Source organism: Pituophis catenifer, unplaced genomic scaffold, assembly GCF_029215685.1.
Source record: "Pituophis catenifer annectens isolate HBS135680 unplaced genomic scaffold, rPitCat1.0.hap2 SCAF_1, whole genome shotgun sequence".
Classification (NCBI taxonomy): Eukaryota; Metazoa; Chordata; class Lepidosauria; order Squamata; family Colubridae; genus Pituophis; species Pituophis catenifer.
This window is the reverse complement of record NW_027256881.1, coordinates 267,247,421-267,268,026: the sequence shown is the minus strand read 5'-3', so window position 1 is coordinate 267,268,026 and position 20,606 is coordinate 267,247,421. Positions and strand designations below refer to the sequence as shown.

The window sequence follows — 20,606 nt, the reverse complement described above, 5'->3', positions numbered from 1 at the left end:
AGTATGAGATTAATTAGGCTGTGCATTTTCTAATTGGGGTAGTAATTCGATATAGCCATTAAGTGTCCTCATAAAAAATTTTATGTATGAATTGATTTCATTAAACATACTAGAATCTAGTATTTATTTTTTTTATTTATTACATTTTTAAAACAGCCCATCTGCATCACAGAGGGACTCTGGGAGGTGTACAAGTAAAAATGTTAAAATGTTAAAACAGTATATGAAATTTACAATTTAAAAAGCCAAGAATGAATTAAAAATTAATATTAAAATTAATTAAAAGGCAGGGATAGCATTTTCAGGGTGCCAACCAGCCCAAGGCTGTGTACTCTTCTGTTAGCCTGAAGCAAGGCCCCAGAATCATTTTTTACATCTTTCTGAAAGTATACTAGTAGGCCTCAAATTATTATCACAATCTCAGTTATTGAGCAAAGTGATTATTAAGCAAGACAATGAAAATCCTGGCTGTCCTGGTTGCAGCCATTAAAGTGATTGTGCAGGTCATTAAGCAGATGGAGCATCAGGTAAAGAATGTGAGAATGCCTCAGGGCAATGGAAGAGCCCCAGAGGAAATTGGAGGGGTACGTCAGTGAGAGGCAAAGCTGCAGCAGCCTGGGAGATCCAGGCTTCCTCCTCATCCCACCAGGCCCAGAAGCCCTATGAGAATGGAATATGTTCACCTGGGGCTCCCAAAGGCTTTCAAGGTCATGTGGGGTTTCAGGAGACTTTTAAAGAATGAAGCCTATTTGTTCAGGACTTCTGATGTTGCAAAGGGTTTCTGGAAGCTTCCGAAGTTGCATATAAACAGGCTTTGGCAAAGAAGGCCCGATGTGATATGGAGGTGCCTTGGGTAGACTGCATGGGTTTCTCAACAGAAAAAAAAATGCCCAAAGGTAAGCAGCATGCAGATCTAGAGCACTGGGTGGCAAGGGCAATTGTGCTGTTCCCCAAGGCTCATGTGACTTGGAGAATGCAGCAAGGCCCAGAGCATTGCCAGTTTAGTCCATCTTCCAAAAGCCTAAGGCCTTTACCTCAGGTCCAGACTTGCATTGCTGAGTGCATTGGGCTGGATAGATTGGGAGGAGATAGTTGCAGCATCGCCACAGTTTTAAAGGTATTGCTTTTTATCAAAGAGGCATTGCAATGGCCATAACTTAGGGCACACTAACTCTCTTCATTTAGCACCATCATAATTTCAAAGCCACTGAAGAGTCATTAAGCTAGAATTATCTGTATTGTAAAATTACCTGGTAAAATTACCTGGCAATCAATTCATTCTTCTTCAGTAGGAGACATGAAATTTCTAATATTTTTCTGCATAATATGCAACTTTGAAAATCCCTTTTGCAAATCCAGTTTTTGCAAAGAGGTATTTGCTAATTACTACCAGCAATACAAGGAAACCTTCTTTTCTAGATGTCAATCCAATTGACTTTGGATGTAGCATACTAAATTTGTGCTATGACGTAGGTCACTCATATTAATGTTATGTCATTACAGAAATGCTATAAATTAAGGTAAATTATATAAATCCCCATGATGTGATTTAATGGACATTCCTAAATGAGCAACTTTCCACACAATTAGTCCATTAACACAATTAAAAAATGTTGTAATAACAACCTAGTAAGATTACATGAATATAAAATACACAAATTAATACATTGATTATGGGCCATCAAGTTGTTTTTGACTTTTTTTAAAATTTTATTTTAAATACAAGTAATGCAAACAATACGAACATACACATATACATCTAAATAAAAAAAGAAAAGAAAAAGAAATACAAATAATACAGTGCATCCCATCCCTGGAGACCATTTTCCCTCCTTATATTTCTTCTTCTATAACAGCTAAAAGATATACAATATATTCTAATTGTGCCCTTATCCCCTCCAAAACAATTTAGTTGAATTTAATACAATTAAAGAAATGGATATAAAGTGATATGGAGGTGGTATTTAACACCACGTAAACTAAATAGATGGTAAATATACAAATATTTGTTGGAGGTGCAAGAAAGAGGTTGGACCATATAAACACATGTGGTGGGATTATGACAGTGCACAAAAAATATGGGACATGGTGTTTAGAGAAATTAGAGCACTTTTGAATGTAAATTCAAGAATTGCATTATTGTTCCTGGTGTTAATGGGATATAAATGAAACAAAAAAAAATGATTGTAAGTTTTTGACTTTTAATGGCCACATAGGTAGATTTTCTTCGTAACAATGCGTCTCTAACCTGGTCTTTAGGGTCTTCCAACAGTGAACCTATCACTACTATAACTGTCCATCCACCTTGCTGCTGGTCATCCTCTTTCTCTCTATTCTTCCTTCCATCTTTCCCAGCATCAGAGGGTTTTCCAAAGAAATTATATATTTTCATAATGTGGCCATACTAGGGTAATTTGAGTCTATCTAGACTTTAGTGTCCTCAGAGAGAACTGTTATTAGTTTGATGGTCCTTTGATTTCTTGGCAGTCCATGGTATTCTCAGGAGCCTTCTCCAGCACCAAAGCTCAAAAGTGTCAATACTCTTCCTCTCCTGTTTCTTCAAATTCCAACTTTTGCTTCCATAGACAATCACAGGGAATACCGTGGCTTGCACAATTCTTTGTAGATACAGAAACATTACAAAATTTTAATATCTTATCCAAGGCTTTTGTTCTACCAAGTATTAGTCTATGATATATTTCTTCACTGCTTGTTTCTGTACTGTTGATGGGTTGATCTTAAAAGGCAGCAGCTATCCACTATTTCACTATAAATTCTAAGGTTGGTTGTTCTACCTGTCATTAGTTTGGTCTTTGTATTTAATTTTAGTCCCATTTTTTCACTGTGCTCCTTGACTTTTATTACCAGAGCTCATAGATCCTTTGCAATTTTAACTACCATCATATTGTCATCAGCATTGTATAAGTTATTGAGGTTTATTCCTCCAGTTTTAAAACCATGCTCATATTCTTCCAATCCAGCTGCTCTTAAAATTTACTTAGCATATATTTTGAATAAATAAGGGGAAAGCAAAGCCTTGTCATGTACAGTTGCCATCCTGGAGCCAATTTGTTTCACTGTCTATATAGTGGCTTTCTGATCTGTGTATAAGTTTCTCATAAGGGCAATAAGGTGTCTTCAGATTCCCATTCTTCTGAGCACATTCCAGAGCTTGATGTGATTAACACAAACAGAAGACTTTCTATAATCAATAAAGCATACATTGACTTCTTTTGGCATTCTTTGGCTTTCTCAGTTATCCACTATGCATCAGCAATAATGTCTCATGCTCCTTGGCCTTTTCTAAAGCAGCTTGAACATCTGGTCTCTCTTCTTTTGGATGATCCTAAGCATTGTTTTGCTAGCATATAAAATTAAGGATATTTTATGACAATTTGCAGTCTGCTATGTCTTCTTTGTTGGTATTAAACCATAGGTACTGCAAATTATAAAGAATCACCCTCAATATTATAAATGTTATCATTTGAAAATCGTAAGAATAAAAATACTTACATGTTGTTCCGCATACAGGTTTTTCCTTCCCTTCCAATAGATCCCACAAATGAATGGATGCCTGTTCATATTGTTCATTCAACCTTCAAAATAAAAAAGAAGAAATTAACAGAAATGTAATGTTACCTGAAAAGTTTAATGTTGCCAAAAAAAATAATTAGATCACAATTACAATTCTGAATTATTTTGGCTTTATACTCAATCATATACCTTATGTTCATGTCACGTTCAGGTTCAACCAGCTTGTAAAACTCGTCAAGTGTAGATAGTTCTGTTTCTGTTAATATAGATACCCCATTTGTTCCTTGTTTTAGGTCACTGCGCACTTCATCATCACCCAACTTGTCCAAAATATACTGCAATTCAAGTACTGTCTTTAAACGTTTTTGTTCAGTTTCTTCTCTCATTAACTGTTCCCGTCGGGCTGTCTTCTTTATTGTTTTTTGAATCTAGTGAAAAATATATTTGCTTAACAAGTGTTTTAAATAGTAGACAAATTTAATGGTTTCTACATATTGTTCTAAGCATCTTAACAAGAGAAATCCAATACTTAAAACTTATTTCAAATATTTTCAGTGTTTCCTGAAAAATTTCTGAGGAGATAATAGCTAAAGGCTTCAAAAGATTTTCCTGCTCCCCGCACTATTTAACTAGATTTATTTATTTAACAAATATATTTAACCACCCATCTAAATAAGGAATTCTGGGATACAAGCAGAAATAAAACAATCAAACTATACAATTTCAACATAAACTAATCATTTCAAAAGAAATTGATCCAAGGAATCTAAAAATTATATCAATGTATCAAACCATATGCACATCAGAGTTCCATTAATATCCTGGGCCCACTGCTAGGGGGAAGAGCCAGATTTTCAATCTTCTGAAAAGCTAATAGGATCAGAGTTGTCTAAATATGGTGGGGGAATGGAAAGGAGGCTATTTCACAAGATAGACCCCATTTCCTGGAATCCACCAGGTGATAATTCTTCACCACTGAGAGTCTGACCATGCCCACTTTGCCAGATCTAGAGGAACGGGCAGAAATCACTAGGAATAGGAAGCCTCTAAGTAAACTGGCTCAATGTCAAATAGCGCTTTAAAGGTGATAACCAACATTCCCCTCTTTAAGGCATAATTAACTGTAATTAGTCTTCTCCATACTAGTAGTCTTCTCCATTATTCTACCAGCACCAGCAGCTACTTCTCTCACCTCCCTTTTTTCACTGTTGTTTTATGAAACATTTCAGTATCACACATCATAAATGAAATCAGAATTCTTGATTTTATATTTTCTATTGCATTTGTGAAATTACACACAATGTACTTTGTCCTCCTGCAGCTATCTTCAGTATCTGAGCAATTTCTCTCTACGGTTAGAATACTGAACAAGGCACAATAGGGTATGTATGTATGTATGTATGTATGTATGTATGTATGTATGTATGTAATTAATTAATTTTTATACCGCCCTTCTCCCGAAGGACTCAGGGCGGTGAACAGTTAAAATAACATACATATAAAATGTGAATATAAGATGATTAAGCTAATTTGGTTCATCGGTTAAGAATCTTCAGCATAAAGATTTAGAACAATTAGAAGAGATTTATGCCAGCCCAGCTTGGTGAAACAGAAAGGTCTTAAGTGCACGATGGAAAGTATGAAGATCTGAGATCATTCGTATCCCTGGGGGTAACCTGTTCCAAGAGTAGGTGCCCCCACAGAAAAGGCTCTTTCTCTGCGAACCACCAGTCGACATTGATTTAGTGACGGCACCCTGAGGAGGCCCACCCTGTGGGAGCGTGCTGGTTAGTGGGAGGTTATTGGTTGCAGAAGGTGGTCTCATAGGTACCCAGGTCCTAAGTCATGGAGCACTTTAAAGGTAAGAACCAACACCTTGAAGCACACTCGGAAGACCACTGAGAGCCAGTGCAGCCCGCGTAGGAGAGGTGTTACATGTGAGCGCCATGTCGCTCCTAATATCATCCATGCAGCTGCATTCTGGACCAGTTGGAGCCTCCGCGCGCACCTCAAGGGGAGCCCCATGTAGAGAGCATTACAGTAGTTCAGACGGGAAGTGATGAGGGCATGAGTGACTGTGCGTAAGGAGTCCCGATCTAGAAAGAGTCGCAACTGGCGAATCAAGCGAACCTGATAGAAAGCTCCCCTGGCCACGGCTGTCATATGCTCTTCTAAAGACAGTCGCGTGACCAGGAGGACACCTAAGTTGCGAGCCCTTTCCGTGGGGGCCAATGACTCGCCCCCAATAGTCAGCGATGGTATCAGCTGGCTATATCGGGACGCTGGCAGCCACAGCCACTCGGTCTTGGAAGGGTTGAGTCGGAGCCTGTTTCTTCCCATCCAGATCCACACGGCTTCGAGGCACCGGGACATCACTGCAAGGGCATCATTGGGGTGGTCTGGGGTGGAGAGTATCATCTGAGTATCATCAGCGTAAAGATGGCATTGCACCCCAAAACTACGGATGAGCTCACCCAGCGGCTTCACATAAATGTTGAACAAAAGAGGTGAGAGGACCGACCCCTGCAGCACCCCACAAATAAGGTGTCTTGAAGTCGACCTCTGCCCTCCTGCCAACACAGACTGCGACCTGTCAGAGAGATAGGAAGAGAACCACCGTAGAACAGCTCCTCCCACTCCTAGCCCCTCCAGCCGGTGCAGCAAGATACCGTGGTCAATGGTGTCAAAAGCTGCTGAGAGATCTAATAAAACCAGAATAGAGGAGCAACCCCTATCTCGAGCTCTCCAGAGATCATCAACCAATGCGACCAATGCCGTTTCAGTGCTGTAACCAGGCCTGAAGCCGGACTGGAACAGATCTAAGTAGACAGTTTCATCCAGGTATAGCGGGAATTGCTGTGCCACCACACTCTCAACAACCTTTGCCACAAAGCGAAGGTTGGAGACAGGACGGTAGTTTGCTAGAATAGCCGGGTCCAGAGAGGGCTTCTTGAGGAGGGGCCTCACCACTGCCTATTTCAAGGTGGAAGACAAGAAACCCTCACACAGAGAAGCGTTTATAATCCTCTGGAGCCAGCCTCGTGTAACCTCTCGGGAAGCCAGTACCAACCAGGAGGGACACGGGTCCAATAAACATGTGGTTGCGTTCAACTTCCCCAGTAACCTGTCCACGTCTTCAGGGGTCACAGGGTCAAACTCATCCCAAATAACATCCTCAAAACTCGCCTCCATCACTTCATCTGAACTTACCCAGTCAGAGTCCAAGTCTTCCTGAATTTGAGCGATTTTATCGTGTAGATATTGTGCAAAATCCTCAGCTCGACCTTGCAAGGGGTCTTCCCGTGCTCCCAGATGGAGGAGGGAGCGGGTCACCCTAAACAAGGCGGCTGGGCGATTATCTGCCGATGCAATAATAGCGGAAAAATAGTTATATTTTGCTGCTGCTATCGCCACTAAGTAGGTCTTAATATGTGACCTCACTAGTGTTCGGTCAGATTCAGAATTGCTAGGTGGAAGAAAAGATATGGAACGGATCTTTTCAGTGTTAGTTTATTATCCGTTTTTTCAAAAAATTTCAATAATGTCAAACACTGAAACAAACCCCAGTGCCACATAAAACAACCTCAGTAGATATGTTTTTGCATTTACTTGAACATATGTATGCGAAGGAGAGTTCACCATTCTCTAGATAACTAGTTCCACTGTACATTTGTTCATGATGTAATAATTCTTTAGAGGACTTTTCTTCATAATTCCTACAAACAGGTAAGTCCTTGATTAAATAAAATCACAGTGTATACTCATTCTAATTAACTGAAAAATTCCTGCCTCTCCCCAAAATCTAAAATTAAAAAGACCTGAAATAATAGATGTTTATATCTGTGTGATTTTGTGCTACTGGGCACGTGAGAAATTGTGAAGAGTCAATCTTTGTTCATGTTTATTATGCTTTTTGAATACCATCTTCTTTCATCATGCTGATTAGCACTATAAACATTAGTTGCACAGAGAAAGATATTTATGTTTTTGGAACTTGAGGGCTGAAATAATTCTTCCATCACTCAATTTCCTAATTTACTTAGCGTTGTTTTCATGGTGCTCAAATCAAGTTATTGTTTCACAGATATTTTCTATTTAGACCAGGAGAGTCAAACTCAAGATCCACGGGCCACATCTGGGCCACTGAGTACTTAAATCTGGCCCATGGGGCTGACCTGGAAATAGCAAAGGACTGGCCCACGTGGGCCTCCCGAGCTGTTTTCGCTGGCAGAGGTTTGCAGGCGGCCGTCGTAGCCGAAAACGGAGCTTGGGAGACCATTTTCGCTGATAGACCACTTGGGCCACCACAGGCGCCCCCAACACGAGTGACGTTGAGCTAGCCACGTCTACCTGGCCATGCCCACCCCACCCACCAAGGTCAAGCACAACCCTGATGCAGTCCTCAATGAAATCGAGTTTGACAACCCTGATTTAGACAATGCCTGAAGTATTCAAAAATTATTTCTGAAAATGTTTAACATTAAACCGAATAAATGCTTTGTTTTTAATCTAGGACAAAAAATTGTGTTTCTGAGATTCTAGGAGCCACACAGTTCAATAAAACCAAATTTCAGAAAGTTTGGTTGTTCCAGCTTTCAAATGAAACAAAATCCAAATGGGTGAAATTGGTGAGGATTGCACCCCTCTTCCTTATACAATTTCCAACACAGCATATTTCAACAGCATGTCTAACCTTCATCTTCCCAATACTTTTACTCCTCCCTATCAATGTTCCAACATAAAATACCTCACCATATCTCCACTCCCAAGCTTTCCTATACTTTCCCTTCAAACACCATTTCAATGCCACAGCACATAATATCCTACCAACACTCTCAATGTTCTCTTTTCTTCTCTGCTAACAATGTCCTTGAATTTTCCCCTTGAAAAGATTAAAACAGTTCTATTTTCTTCCATGCGCATATCAATATAATGTCTTTTTCCATGCATAAAAAAGAACACACAAGATAGACAAGTTTTAGTTAGGAACAGACCACTCCAAACTGAAGTGGAAACTTGCACATTCATCAAAGAATCCAGGACAAGATGTATTCAGATTTCATAAACACAAAACTCACATAATTACACACACATGTATTAACATAAATCTTAATTTTTTCATACCTAATCTATTCTGAACCATCTACTGTCTTTACTTACATCTTGACTTAGAGCCATGAAACTCCTCTGCAGTTCCTTGGCAAATTCCAGATTATTACTGACTTCCTGGTGCTTTGACACAGCATCCTAAGGCAGAAGACAAAATTAATTTGGTCTCTTTAAAAGTATAAAAACTTGAATCTATATTTCGCATATGTTTCTATTAAGGTTTGGTTAGATCTGACAAGTATTTTACTTTCTATAAATGTAGCAAAATAGATACACTTTTTACAGGAAGTTTTGAAAGCAATTGCTAAACTGGAATAGTTCCCAGCAGTCCAGAATTCAAAATTTATTCCACTTTTATTTATTTATTTATTTATTTGATTTGATTTGATTTGTGTACCGCCCTTCTCCAGCAGGATTCAGGGCGGAGTTATCAGGTTCCTTAAATCTTCAAATAAGTAAAGTGTGTCCAAAAATAAATCTCCAGCAACCAAAAATTATTGGTGGAAATTTTCAATTGATGCACTGGACCACCTTTATATTGTTAAACATCATTTGTTATCCAGAACCCTAATGCAGTACTAGTCTTTTATCTGTTTTTTTGAACACACACTGACATTTGTATCACAATATTAGGAAGAACCTTCAATATTCCTACTTCTTGACGCTCCAGAGAGAGGAGATTCTCTCCTCTCTCTGGAGCATCGTTTTTCCAACTCAACAACAGAGGGAACAGACTTCCTTTTGTCTACTTGACTCTCTGAGGTTAAGAAAAACCCCAGAATCATCCCTCAAGATCCTCCAATCACAGCAACAGCCTGCAAGCAGTTTAGAAGTCGGGCTTCCAAAATAACTGGTGAGCAGAAGCTGGGAAGTGGGGTCAAAATCATGTTGTTGGACAAAACAGTCATTCTGGAATTTATTTTTCAAATAGACAATAAGCTGTGCCCTTCATTTCTTATGAGACTTTACTAGTTAGAAGAGGCTCTCTTTAGATACAGCCTATCACTCCTTTTTGAAGTTCTGAATGCCATTTTTGACACTTTTTCTTTATTGTTAGATGACAAGGAAGAGGATTGTTAGAGGCAGTCAAAATAAGGATGCGTGGACATTTTTTTCTCTTGAAATATAAGGATAAAAGTTGTGGTTTTAATCTACCACTTTTAAAATAATTTGTAGCCCTATATTGTTTTGTTGTGGGGTGGTTGAAATTTGCCGATTTTTATGAAGTCTGATTGGCTAGAAAAATGAAAAAGAAAGGAAGGAAGGAAGGAAGAAATAACAGTCTTTGACCACTAGAGGGAGGTATGAGGATGCTTAATTCTGAGCTGAAGTCTATTATTAAGGAAATCCTTGAACAGTCAATACAGAAGATCATCCTGTTTGTAAAACAGCCAAAATATATTAATTATACAGAAGATATTAAAAAAGAACAAGAGACACAATGTAGAAAATTATCAACCCACTCTGTCAACTTTACAAATACTGGACAATGCAAATAACCTAACTGTACCTTCAGAATATAAATCTGACATCAGCTTTTCGTATGATGATGGTTTGAGTACAACCAGGGGTGAAATCCAACAGGTTCTGACAGGTTCTGGAGAACCGATAGTGGAAATTTTGAATAGTTCAGAGAACCGGCAAATACCACCTCTGGCTGGCCCCAGAGTGGGGTGGGAATGGGGATTTTGCAATATCCTTCCCCCAGGAGTGGGGAGGGAATGGGGATTTTGCAGTATCCTCCTGGAGTGGGGTGGGAATGGAGATTTTGCAGTATCCTTCCCCTGCCACGCCCACCAAGCCACACCATGGTCACCAAGAACCGGTAGTAAAAAAATTTGGATTTCACCACTGAGTACAACCCTCCTAGTGCAAATGAAACAAGAGTATCAAGTAAATTCACAACTCTCAAGAGGTCAAGTCTGGGACTTTTGATTTATGGATACTAACAAAGTCGAGAATTCTTTGAAGAAAAAAAATATGATAGCCATTTTAGCGAAACTTTAATCTGGGAAGACTTGCTTCAGACTAAATTACAACGTCCAACAGAACAACTTTGGGACTTTTTTAAAATGGATATAAATAAAGCTGAGATTTTTTTCAAGAAAAGAGGCTTGACAGACTCTCCTGAGAAGAAAAATACTTTATTCTTTGGGGACAACCTAGATTAGTTAGGATGGATTTTTAAAAGTTTGATATATGTATTGAAAGAAAGTTTTCAATTAGTTTTGTATGTATAAAATGAGTATGTAAATGCATGTCTCCCATTTTTTTTAAGTAATGCTGAATAATTTCCAAAGTTTGTAAAATACTATTGACTAGATTTGAAAATAAGAGAAGAAAAAGATCCATTCCATGAGGATAAACTGGAGGGAGGGATTCGAATTTAATTAGCTAAATGGAGTTAATTGGACTTATATTGGTGTGATATAGATAACTGAATGAAAGTTCTAATATAGTGTTATGATTGGGTTCTGGGTTTAAAATGAAGGGTTTTCTCTTTTCTCCTTTATATATAATACACCTGAGTACTTTTTAGAATTAGTAAAATACCAAAACTAAAAAAAGTGTTTTATCCCTTTAGGGTATAAAAAAATGATATATTATTCCCCAGCAAACAGAAGCAAAGATGGTTGAAGTGATTTTTTTATCCAAAGAAGAGAATACATTTAACCCTGTTTCTAATCCGGATTTTGTGCTTGCAATGGAAAAAAAAATGAAACTTTGATTTTGTTTTTGTTAATTAGATAGGCTTGTTGTTATAGAAATGGCTTGTACTTACTGTTGTGTAAAAGCAAAAAGTTGTGCTTGTAATGTTGTTGTCTTCTACTGTGCTAAAGAGAGTTGGAAGTTGGTGCCTTTTTCTTTCCTTTTCTCCCTTTACACTGTATCTTTTTTCTCTTCTCTCCCCTTTTTCTTAGTTTTCCACTTTTTTCTTTGAATTTTATACTTGATAAACTAATAAAATTTAATAATAATAAAAAAGATTCCTACTTCTTGAACACATTCAATCATGCAGTTTCTTTCCCTTAATTTGCAACATTTTTTTGCCTTTCAAATAGCAATAGCACTTAGACTCATATGCCGCTTCACTGTGCTTTACAGCCCTCTCTAACAGGTTTACAGAGTCAGCATATTGTCTCCATCAATCTGGGTCCTCATTTTACCGACCTTGGAAGGATGGAAGGCTGAGTCAACTTCCAAACTGTAGGCAGCCAGCAGTCAGCAGAAGTAGCCTGCAGTACTGCATTCTAACCACTGCGCCACCACAGCTCAAATAACAGGAATAAAATGAAAAGCATATACGGTATTTTTCGGAGAATAGGATGCACTTTTTTCCCTCCTAAAAGAGGTTGAAAATTTGGATTCATCTCATACTCCAAATGTAACTTTTTTGAAACTTTTTTTCAGCCCTAATGAGGCACTAGCGTGCTAAGCTTTTTTTCAGTGAAGGGATCTTCCCTGCTTTGCCTGCTCCCTCCAACTCTCAGCTGTGAAGCTTTTTTTAGCCCTAACGAGTGAAACCGATCTCCATGGTTTGCCTGCTTTCCTCATTGCTTCTCTCTCCAAAGATCAGTTGTGCTTTAGAAGCTGTTTTTTATCCCCAAGCAGGGGATAAAAAACAGCAAACTAATGTGCTGAAGCTGACCAGAATAAGGACGCTAGCCAGATGAATACCTAGTAGGCAGAATTTTTTTTCCTATTTTCCTCCCCAAAACTAAGTTGCATCTTACACTCTGAAAAATAAGGTATATGATGCTGTACATAATGAAAAAGCACAATTGTAAGGGCCAGTTATTTACAGGACTGCAACAGCTAAAATAAAATGAGATAATATGGTCTAAAGTTTTTTAAATATTTACAAAATTACAAGAAATTATCAATCAAAATATTTACCAGCTGATCTTGGTTAAGGCGTTCTCCTCTGTTCATTCGATCTTGATAATCATCAAGTTTGCTCTGTAAACAAGATAAAAATTTACAATTAAAAATTGTAAGCAAGTTTAACAGAATTAGATGAAAATGTCTTCCATCAGAAAATAAGAGTCATTTTCTCTATCTTTCTATTTAAAAGGAGAAAGAACAAGAAATTATATAAAAACATAAGAGAAAGGCAAAATTAGTTAAGTATTACCCTTTCTTAACTGAATATTGCTACGCATTTACATTATTTCCATTATATATGGACTGTTTAATCTCTAAAAAAGAAAAAAAAAGAAAAATAGTAAAAATGTATCATGCGAATTTACTTAGATTGGCATTTGCAATGGACTTCAGAGGTATACCTTCTGTAGCCACCTCAACCTTGTGAAATAGAGCCCCAATTGAAATTTGAAGGATCCCCTACCCTTTAACCCTTCACATTAGCTTCTCTCACCCAGTCAGGTAGGGTAGGTATGTTGTGGACCACGGGTGGGTTCCACTTACCTTCGCTATCGGTTTGCAACTGGGGTGTGTGCGCGTGTGTGCAGAAGCTTCTGCGCATGCGCAGAGCGTCCATGATGACATCTGGGTGGGTGGGCGGAGCCTCCCGCCACCATTACTACCGGTTCGCAAGATCCGGACTGAACCGGTAGCAACCCTATCAGTTAAAGAATTCTGACTGGCAGTGTCCAGGAAGAGAGCCTTCTCTGCTGTTGCCCCACCCTTTGGAACATTTCCCCCCCCCCCCGCCAGAGATGAGGCAGGCCCTCACTCTCTTTTCCTTTTGAAAGTATCTAAATACTTGACTCTGCCACCTCACTTGGGACTCACAAATGAGCCCAATAGCCCTCCTTCTGCCTTTTAATTAATTTTTAGTGTCATTTTTAACTATCCTTGCCTCAACTGTATTTTAAATTTTATATTTAGTTTTTACTTTACTTTACAATGCTCAAAGTCCGTCTGGGAGGGAGATGGGCGGTTCCTAAATGTGATAAATAAAAGGTTAGTAGGTCTGGAAGGTTGCAAAGACAGCCAAACACTGGACTAAGATGGGAGTAAAGGGAAGAAGGAATAACCTTGAAGAACATAAGCAAGAGAAGCAAAATAAATTAAGATAATAGTCAGAGCAGTAATTTGCAAATGTGTATCAGACATGACCTTCTGCTGTTCTATGAAAATAAAGAAAATAAGGGAAGGGAAGAAGTGCATTTAGACTTGCAACGTTCTGTCACCATAATTTTGTAATAAAAGTAGTATTAATTTACATATCTGTTTCCAAGTTTGGTCTATCATGGAGGGCTAACGATGGGGGATGAGCCAGAAGGTTGACAGCAGGCTGGTCTGGCATATTGTAACTGTTCTGCTTTTATTATGATTTGGCGGGAGGAGGGGTTAATATGAGCCAGTGAAATACAATACAATAGATGTGGGCTGCTGTCTCATTCATATTTGCTGAAAGGTTTTTCTGCTCAATTTTCAGATTCATCTTCCTCAATTTTTTCAACTAAAGCCAAACTCCAAAAAATAAGTATTGTAATAGAATTTTCCGTGTTACAGAGGTAACAGCTAATCTGATTCTATCGGATCCTTATTATATGGACATTAGCTAGATTTCAGATATACTGGCATCTTACAGAATGCTTCTTCAGGTACATTACAATATTAACATGTTTTTGACCTGCATGTAAAATATAATCCTAGATGAAGATGCTATATAAGTTTAACTGCTTTTTGTAAGAGGTTTCAAATACTGCACATGTCATAAGAATTTTACACAATCTTGATTGACCTATGCTGATTTATTGAGTTTTTTCAAAGGAGAACCTAAATTAAAAACAAGAGAATTGGAAACTGAAGGCCACATTTGCCAATGGTTTACTTATGTTCAGATGACAAAAATTTTAACTGGATGAGAGTTTGATTTTACAAATGAGTAAACTGATTTTGAGTTGAAATTGTGTACTAACGATGAACATGTTATTGCTAAGATGTGTAAGTTTTTACTAAAAATGAGTACTGAGGACTGTATGATCAAATGATCAAAAATATGTATATAATCTTGATCAATAGAAGAATATGTAAAGGACTGAAATGTACTTTGAATAATAATTTGAATTACATTGAATTATAATTTGAAACAATGTTTATAAAATGATGTATCCTTAGTATAACACCTGATAACTGAAACTAAAGCTTTTCCTTTTAGGTTTGATAGATAAACAGGTTGAAAAAAAACAGAACTTTATGGACAAGAGCAGTAAGACTTCTGTATGCCAGGGAACTTCTAGAAGCCTGGCACTCTGACAAATCAGCCATCAATAGACACATAGACATTAACATCTATAGACTATGCAAAACAGACAATCAACTAGTCCAAAAGAGAAAAAAACTCCGGCACCTCTCCAGCAATAATCAGCACTTATATCAGCATAGATCAACTCCACAGTCAACTTCAGACCAACGATCAAATAAGCAACACCCCAATCAAGAAACTGCCAAAGAGCCATCAGTAAAAAGCCCAACCAAAGAATCCCTAAGACCGTCCCCACCCACATAAACAGGCAAGACAACAGAATATAAACTGACAGCAAACAGTACTCCTTACTGGCACTGATGATACTAGTTAGGGTAATGAAACATCTGCAAAAAAACAAGCAACCTTAGAGACACCAAGGACCCCTCATTTCAACTCTGAGCTACAAATATTCTCCTTCACTGAGACTTCTGTATGCACAGTGAGGGAAGAATTTACGAATTTCTACAATGGAAAAATGGATTGTGAAGCTAATCAATTAGCAAAGAAAAACTGGCTACAGAGAGTCCTCAGCTTACAATCACAATTGAGCTCAGCATTTCAATTGCTGTGAGTTTTGCCTTATTTTATGATCTTTCTGGCCACAGCGGTTAAGTGAATTAGTGCAGCTGTTAAATTAGTGGCTGCTAAATGAATCTGGCTTCCCCACTGACTTTGTTTGTCAGAGGATCACAAAAGTTGATCACATGACCCTGGAACACCGCAATCATCATAAATACATGCCAGTTGTGAAGCATGATCCAAATTTTGATCACATAAACACTGGGATGCTGCAATGGTTGTAAGTGTGAAAAAGTCATAAGCCACTATTTTTAGTACTACTGTAACTTCGAACAGTCACTAAACGAATGGTTGTGTACTTGAGGACTACCTATACCAGTGATGGCTAATCATTTTGCTATCGCGTGCCAAAAGTGGGGGGAGAGCAGGGTGTCATGCATGCACGTGCCCACACCCATAATTCAATGTGCCCCGCCCCCACGTGCATGCACGCATGACACCCCCCCTCCTCCCACTTTTGGCACACGATGGCATGGTGGGCCCGTTTTCACCCTCCCCAGGCTCCAGAGGCTTTCTTGGAGCCTGGGGAGGGTGAAAATAGCCTTCCCTACCACCAGCCCCGGAGGCTGGAAACGGCCCGTTTCCCAACTTCCGATGGGACCGGAAGGCCCAAAAATCAGCTGGCCAGTGCTCGCATGTGTACTGGAGCTGAGCTAAAGCAATGTTCGCGTGCCCAGAGATACGGCTCCGCGTGCCATAGGTTCGCCACCACAGACCTATACTGTGATTAATTAATAGGCCTTGTCCAACTTTGAAAATACTGTTGGACTTCTTGTAGAACCTGAAAGAAATGATTTTTTAATTTTGGGACTTGATAATTAGAACTATTTACTGTGCATTATTGTTGATTTTAGAGTAACCGGTTAATCTATTTTATATCTGTACAGAAGAAAGTTGAAAGTTACTTTTTCACTTTTTCTTCCTTTTTGAGTCCCGATTTTTTTTTCTTTAACCTTTTTTTCCCTAACCCTTTTTTTATTATATCCTTTGATAAACTTAATAAAAAAATTAAAAAGGAAAAATTTTTTTTGCAAAATTTCAACCTTAGAGGAATTTCATTCTTTCTGCACAAGTTGACCCATGCCTGTGATGGCGAACCTATGGCACTGAGGTAGCATGCAGAGCCCTGTGAGCACACGCGCTGCCGCCAGATGCTCTTCTGGGTTCCAGCGTGCACATGTGCGCCAGACAGATGGTCCAGGGCGCATGCACACCGACCATGCACACCAGAACTCAGAAGAGAGAATGTATGCGACGGAACCTGGAAGAGCAGCTGGCCGCCATTCATATACGCACCGGCCAGCTGCTCTCTTCCAGGTTCCGGTGCTCTGGCATGCATGTGCACTCCAGTTTCGTCACTCAGTGCCAAAAAGATTAACCATCACTGATGAGCAGGTATTCGCTTAACTATTGCAAAGAACATCATATAATTGTGTCAGTCACACAACCAGCCTGGTTTATGACCATCAAGAATTATGCCAATCATTAGGCAGGCTCCATTAGAGTTATAAATCAAGGACTACCTGAATATTAGTCTGTATTTTATTGTTAATTACTACTTAAATAATTCTATAATCATAGAATATTTTAAAGCTACAACAAACCTTTTAGTTATTTTTTTTCATGCCTTTATTATTTATACAAATAACTGAAACATATCAGCAAAACATATCCAACACACCTTTCTCCTCCTATTTTCCCCACAAGAACCCTGTAAAGTGAATTGGATTAAGAAAGATTGACTGGCCCAAAATCAGTAACTGGATAAAATATATGAATATTTTGTCATCAGTAATTATTTCAAAAATTATTTTCCATCATTTCTATGCTTTTTTGTTTCTATAATTGTATGGATTTAGATAAACATAACAATTTTTCATAAAACATAATTTCAGAAAGTTAAAAGCCCTCAAAATATGTACCACCCCATGTACCTCCAAAATGTAGGTATTCCCCAATAAAAAATATCAAATACTAGCATCTAGATCAGTGATGGCTAATCTTTTCCGGATCAAGTGCCCAAAGCATGCATGCACATGCGTGGCAGAACTAAACTGGGGTGATGGCTTGTGTGCCCACAGAGAGGGGGCTGCATGCCACTTCTGGCACACGTGCCATAGGTTCACCATCACGGATCTAGATGAAAAATTCTAAGTGGCCTGGAATTTTGTATTCATATATATTAAGACTATTATTAGAAGTGTGAGAAACAATCTAAACTGACAATATTCCCATGTTGTTTTGTAGCATTAAAAATCAGCGCACTAGTAAAGTTGGAATGCTATTAAGAACAGGTTGTTTTAAATTGAAAACAGTTATTACGGGCCCATAAGAGAGTATTTTGAGTACTCAAACATTTCAAATTTTGAAAATTTTTTATACCTCTTGAAGTAATTGTTCCTTAAGACTTATTAGAATAAATATATTTCCCAACCCTTGTTTAATAGATTGCAATGGATGACTGCAACTGAAAACAGGTGTTTTATTAATTCATTCTACTTTATACTTTCAGGACACAAGAACCCATGATAGTATATAATTAAAATCAGAAAACAACAAAATACAAATCCATAAAACGCAATATAAAAAAGACAGAAAATTTTTAACTACAAAGCTAACATTGTTATTAAAACTAATAGTTTTAAGAACCCAAAACTGGGTCTCAATCTCCAAATATCCTTCTGAACTTGATTTTGATAGCTTTTCTGAAGTTTACGAGTGAGAATGACATCTAGATCTTTACTTAGCACTGCTACTGAGAAACAAACCTTTGTTAGTTTTCTCCTTACTCTATAATACTGCAGAACTGTAGCCTACAGTATGAACTGAACTTCATCCAAGTTCAAAAAAACAGATTAGGGTTGAAGAAACACCACCCAAGCAATATACTGTGACCTGTCTTCACTAAACCTACTTAGCAAATATTAACTGGCTGTGAAGTACAGTATATGAAACTTTAGATACAATAACCCAGGACCCTCCTTTAGCAGTAATCACTTCACATGTTTCCTGTCGGTATTTTGGCCCATGTCCCCTTTACAAAATTGCTTCAATCTCTTGCTATGTTAGGACTGTTTTTCATATAAACTGCTCACTTCAGATCATGGCATATTTCATCTGGTTTAAGCATTCCAAAATACTTGTTTTACTCCAGCAATTATGTTGTAGATTTACCTGGGTGCTTAGGGCTGTTTTCACGTTGCATTATGCATGTTGTTTAAGCTTTAGCTCATAGACAGAGACTAAGACTTTTTTCTGTAGAATTTTGTATAATCCAGAATCCATTATTGTTTTAATGACTGCAAGCTGTCCAGTCATGATATTCCATGCTGCCATGTTTCATAATGGAACTAGTTTCTTTCTTTCAATGGTATAAATTGTTTCCTTTTAACTCTAGAAAGATCAACTTTTGTCCAGAAGTCACCATCAAGGCAGTCCTTGGTGAATCTGAGATGGGCAGCAAAGAACTTTCCTGATCACAAAGATTTTATTTTTCATATCTTTCCACGCATGCTATTCTTGTTCAAAATTTTCCTTACTTATGCTGACATGACAAGAGCGCAGATTGTTCATGATCTCCTTGTATTCTCTACTGGAGAACCATATGCCTTATTATTTGGAAAATGTGGACATTCCTGGGAAGAAGTTTGTACATTGTCAGACAATCCTGCCTAATCTCACATGCATCAACAATTCTTTATAAGGTCTGCAGAAATGTCTTTTGATTGAGAAATGATATACTTCTACAAAATTATGGTATGGAGCACAGTATTTTTAGTAGGGAAAGACCCACAAATACATGCCAGAGAGATAATATCCCAGGGCTTTCCATATTATATCATACCATACCGTATCGTACTATACTACACTACACTACACCACACCACACCACAGACACTGAACATTGGCTTAGCATGTTCAAAAAGGACATGGCAGATTATACTGTTTGTTTAATCAGAATTTCTCTTTAATAGGACTTAAATGAAGCTGTGACCTTACACTACAAATCACAACACTGCAGGGTTACAAATAGTTACATAAGATTCACATACTTTCATCACTGTAGGTGTTTCAAATGTTATAACTCTTTAGAACAAGGATTCTTAAAGTGTGGGCCATAATACCCCAGTGGATGGTGAGAAATTTAGTCACAAGGGCTAAACCTATGGATTGAGTTATCTGTCAAAATCACCCAACAATCACAAAACATTAATCCAAATATATTTCATTTTATTAGGGCATTGGGTACATATATTTATTATTTTAGAGAATTGCAATATTACAAAGTTTAAAATTACTTGTTCAGAAAAAAGCTATATTTTTTGGCTAGTTTTGGGGCATAATTCAAAGTTTATATTATGACCTTTAAAACTCTAAATTGCTAAATATCAGGAAGTGCAACGACTAGTTGTTTCCAGTGAGTTTGTCTGATTGTAAACAGTTTTCTTGTATGTCTTGCCAATTGTTGAGTTGCAAGAAGAAAGGGGGGGGGGGTGTTGCTATTCCTAGATCACAAAAATTTGCTTAAGAAGTTCAACATTTTGCTACATTAAAAATATTTAGAAAAGCCTTTAGTCTCTGTCAGTATGCATCATTTGCTTCCTGTAATATTTCTACTGTAAATTTTATACCACAGTACAATGTTTTCATAGTTCTAGGAAACTATTAGGCACAGTGTAATTCAGGCATGCCTACAAAATTGTCAATTTCCCTCTGCCCAAAAATCCCCTTGCAAAATAAATTACATTATTTCTCTATATTGTTTTAAATTGGAATGAATGCCATATTTTTCCAGAAATTTAGAAATAAAGATATAACTCCATGGAAATGTTAAAATTATATTACTTTATAATATCTATTTAGTTCATGTCATCTTATGTTCACAAAATAGGAATGACAAACAACAGCTATCTGCAGTATTATCACTAATATATTTTGTTTCATGGCAACTCAGTCCCAAATCAATCAGACATCAACTCTCAAACAGACTAATGTGCAGAAATGACCTTTTAAAGATACAAATCACTTATAAAAAATTTAACTAATTTCTGCATGACAACTTGCATCTAGGCAAGTTTTCTAGGATTTTGCAAGTTGCAAAACCCTAGGAATACTGAAGTTATCAGAGTAAACCCGGCTACAATGCATATACTCGCATAACGAT

At 37.8% G+C, this 20,606-nt stretch overlaps 1 protein-coding gene across 6 annotated transcripts in view; it reads right to left on the bottom strand.

Moving 5' to 3' along the window:
* Window positions 1–20,606, bottom strand: part of CAPRIN1 (cell cycle associated protein 1) — an 82,766-nt gene that overhangs the window by 23,069 nt on the left and 39,091 nt on the right. For all 6 annotated transcript variants that reach the window (XM_070935539.1, XM_070935531.1, XM_070935513.1 and 3 more), the window contains 4 exons: window positions 12,541–12,603; window positions 8,695–8,781; window positions 3,724–3,962; window positions 3,514–3,596 (listed from right to left, as the gene is read on the bottom strand). In XM_070935539.1, the coding sequence (XP_070791640.1) occupies window positions 3,514–3,596; window positions 3,724–3,962; window positions 8,695–8,781; window positions 12,541–12,603 (472 nt within the window). The remainder of the gene's footprint in view (window positions 1–3,513; window positions 3,597–3,723; window positions 3,963–8,694; window positions 8,782–12,540; window positions 12,604–20,606) is intronic.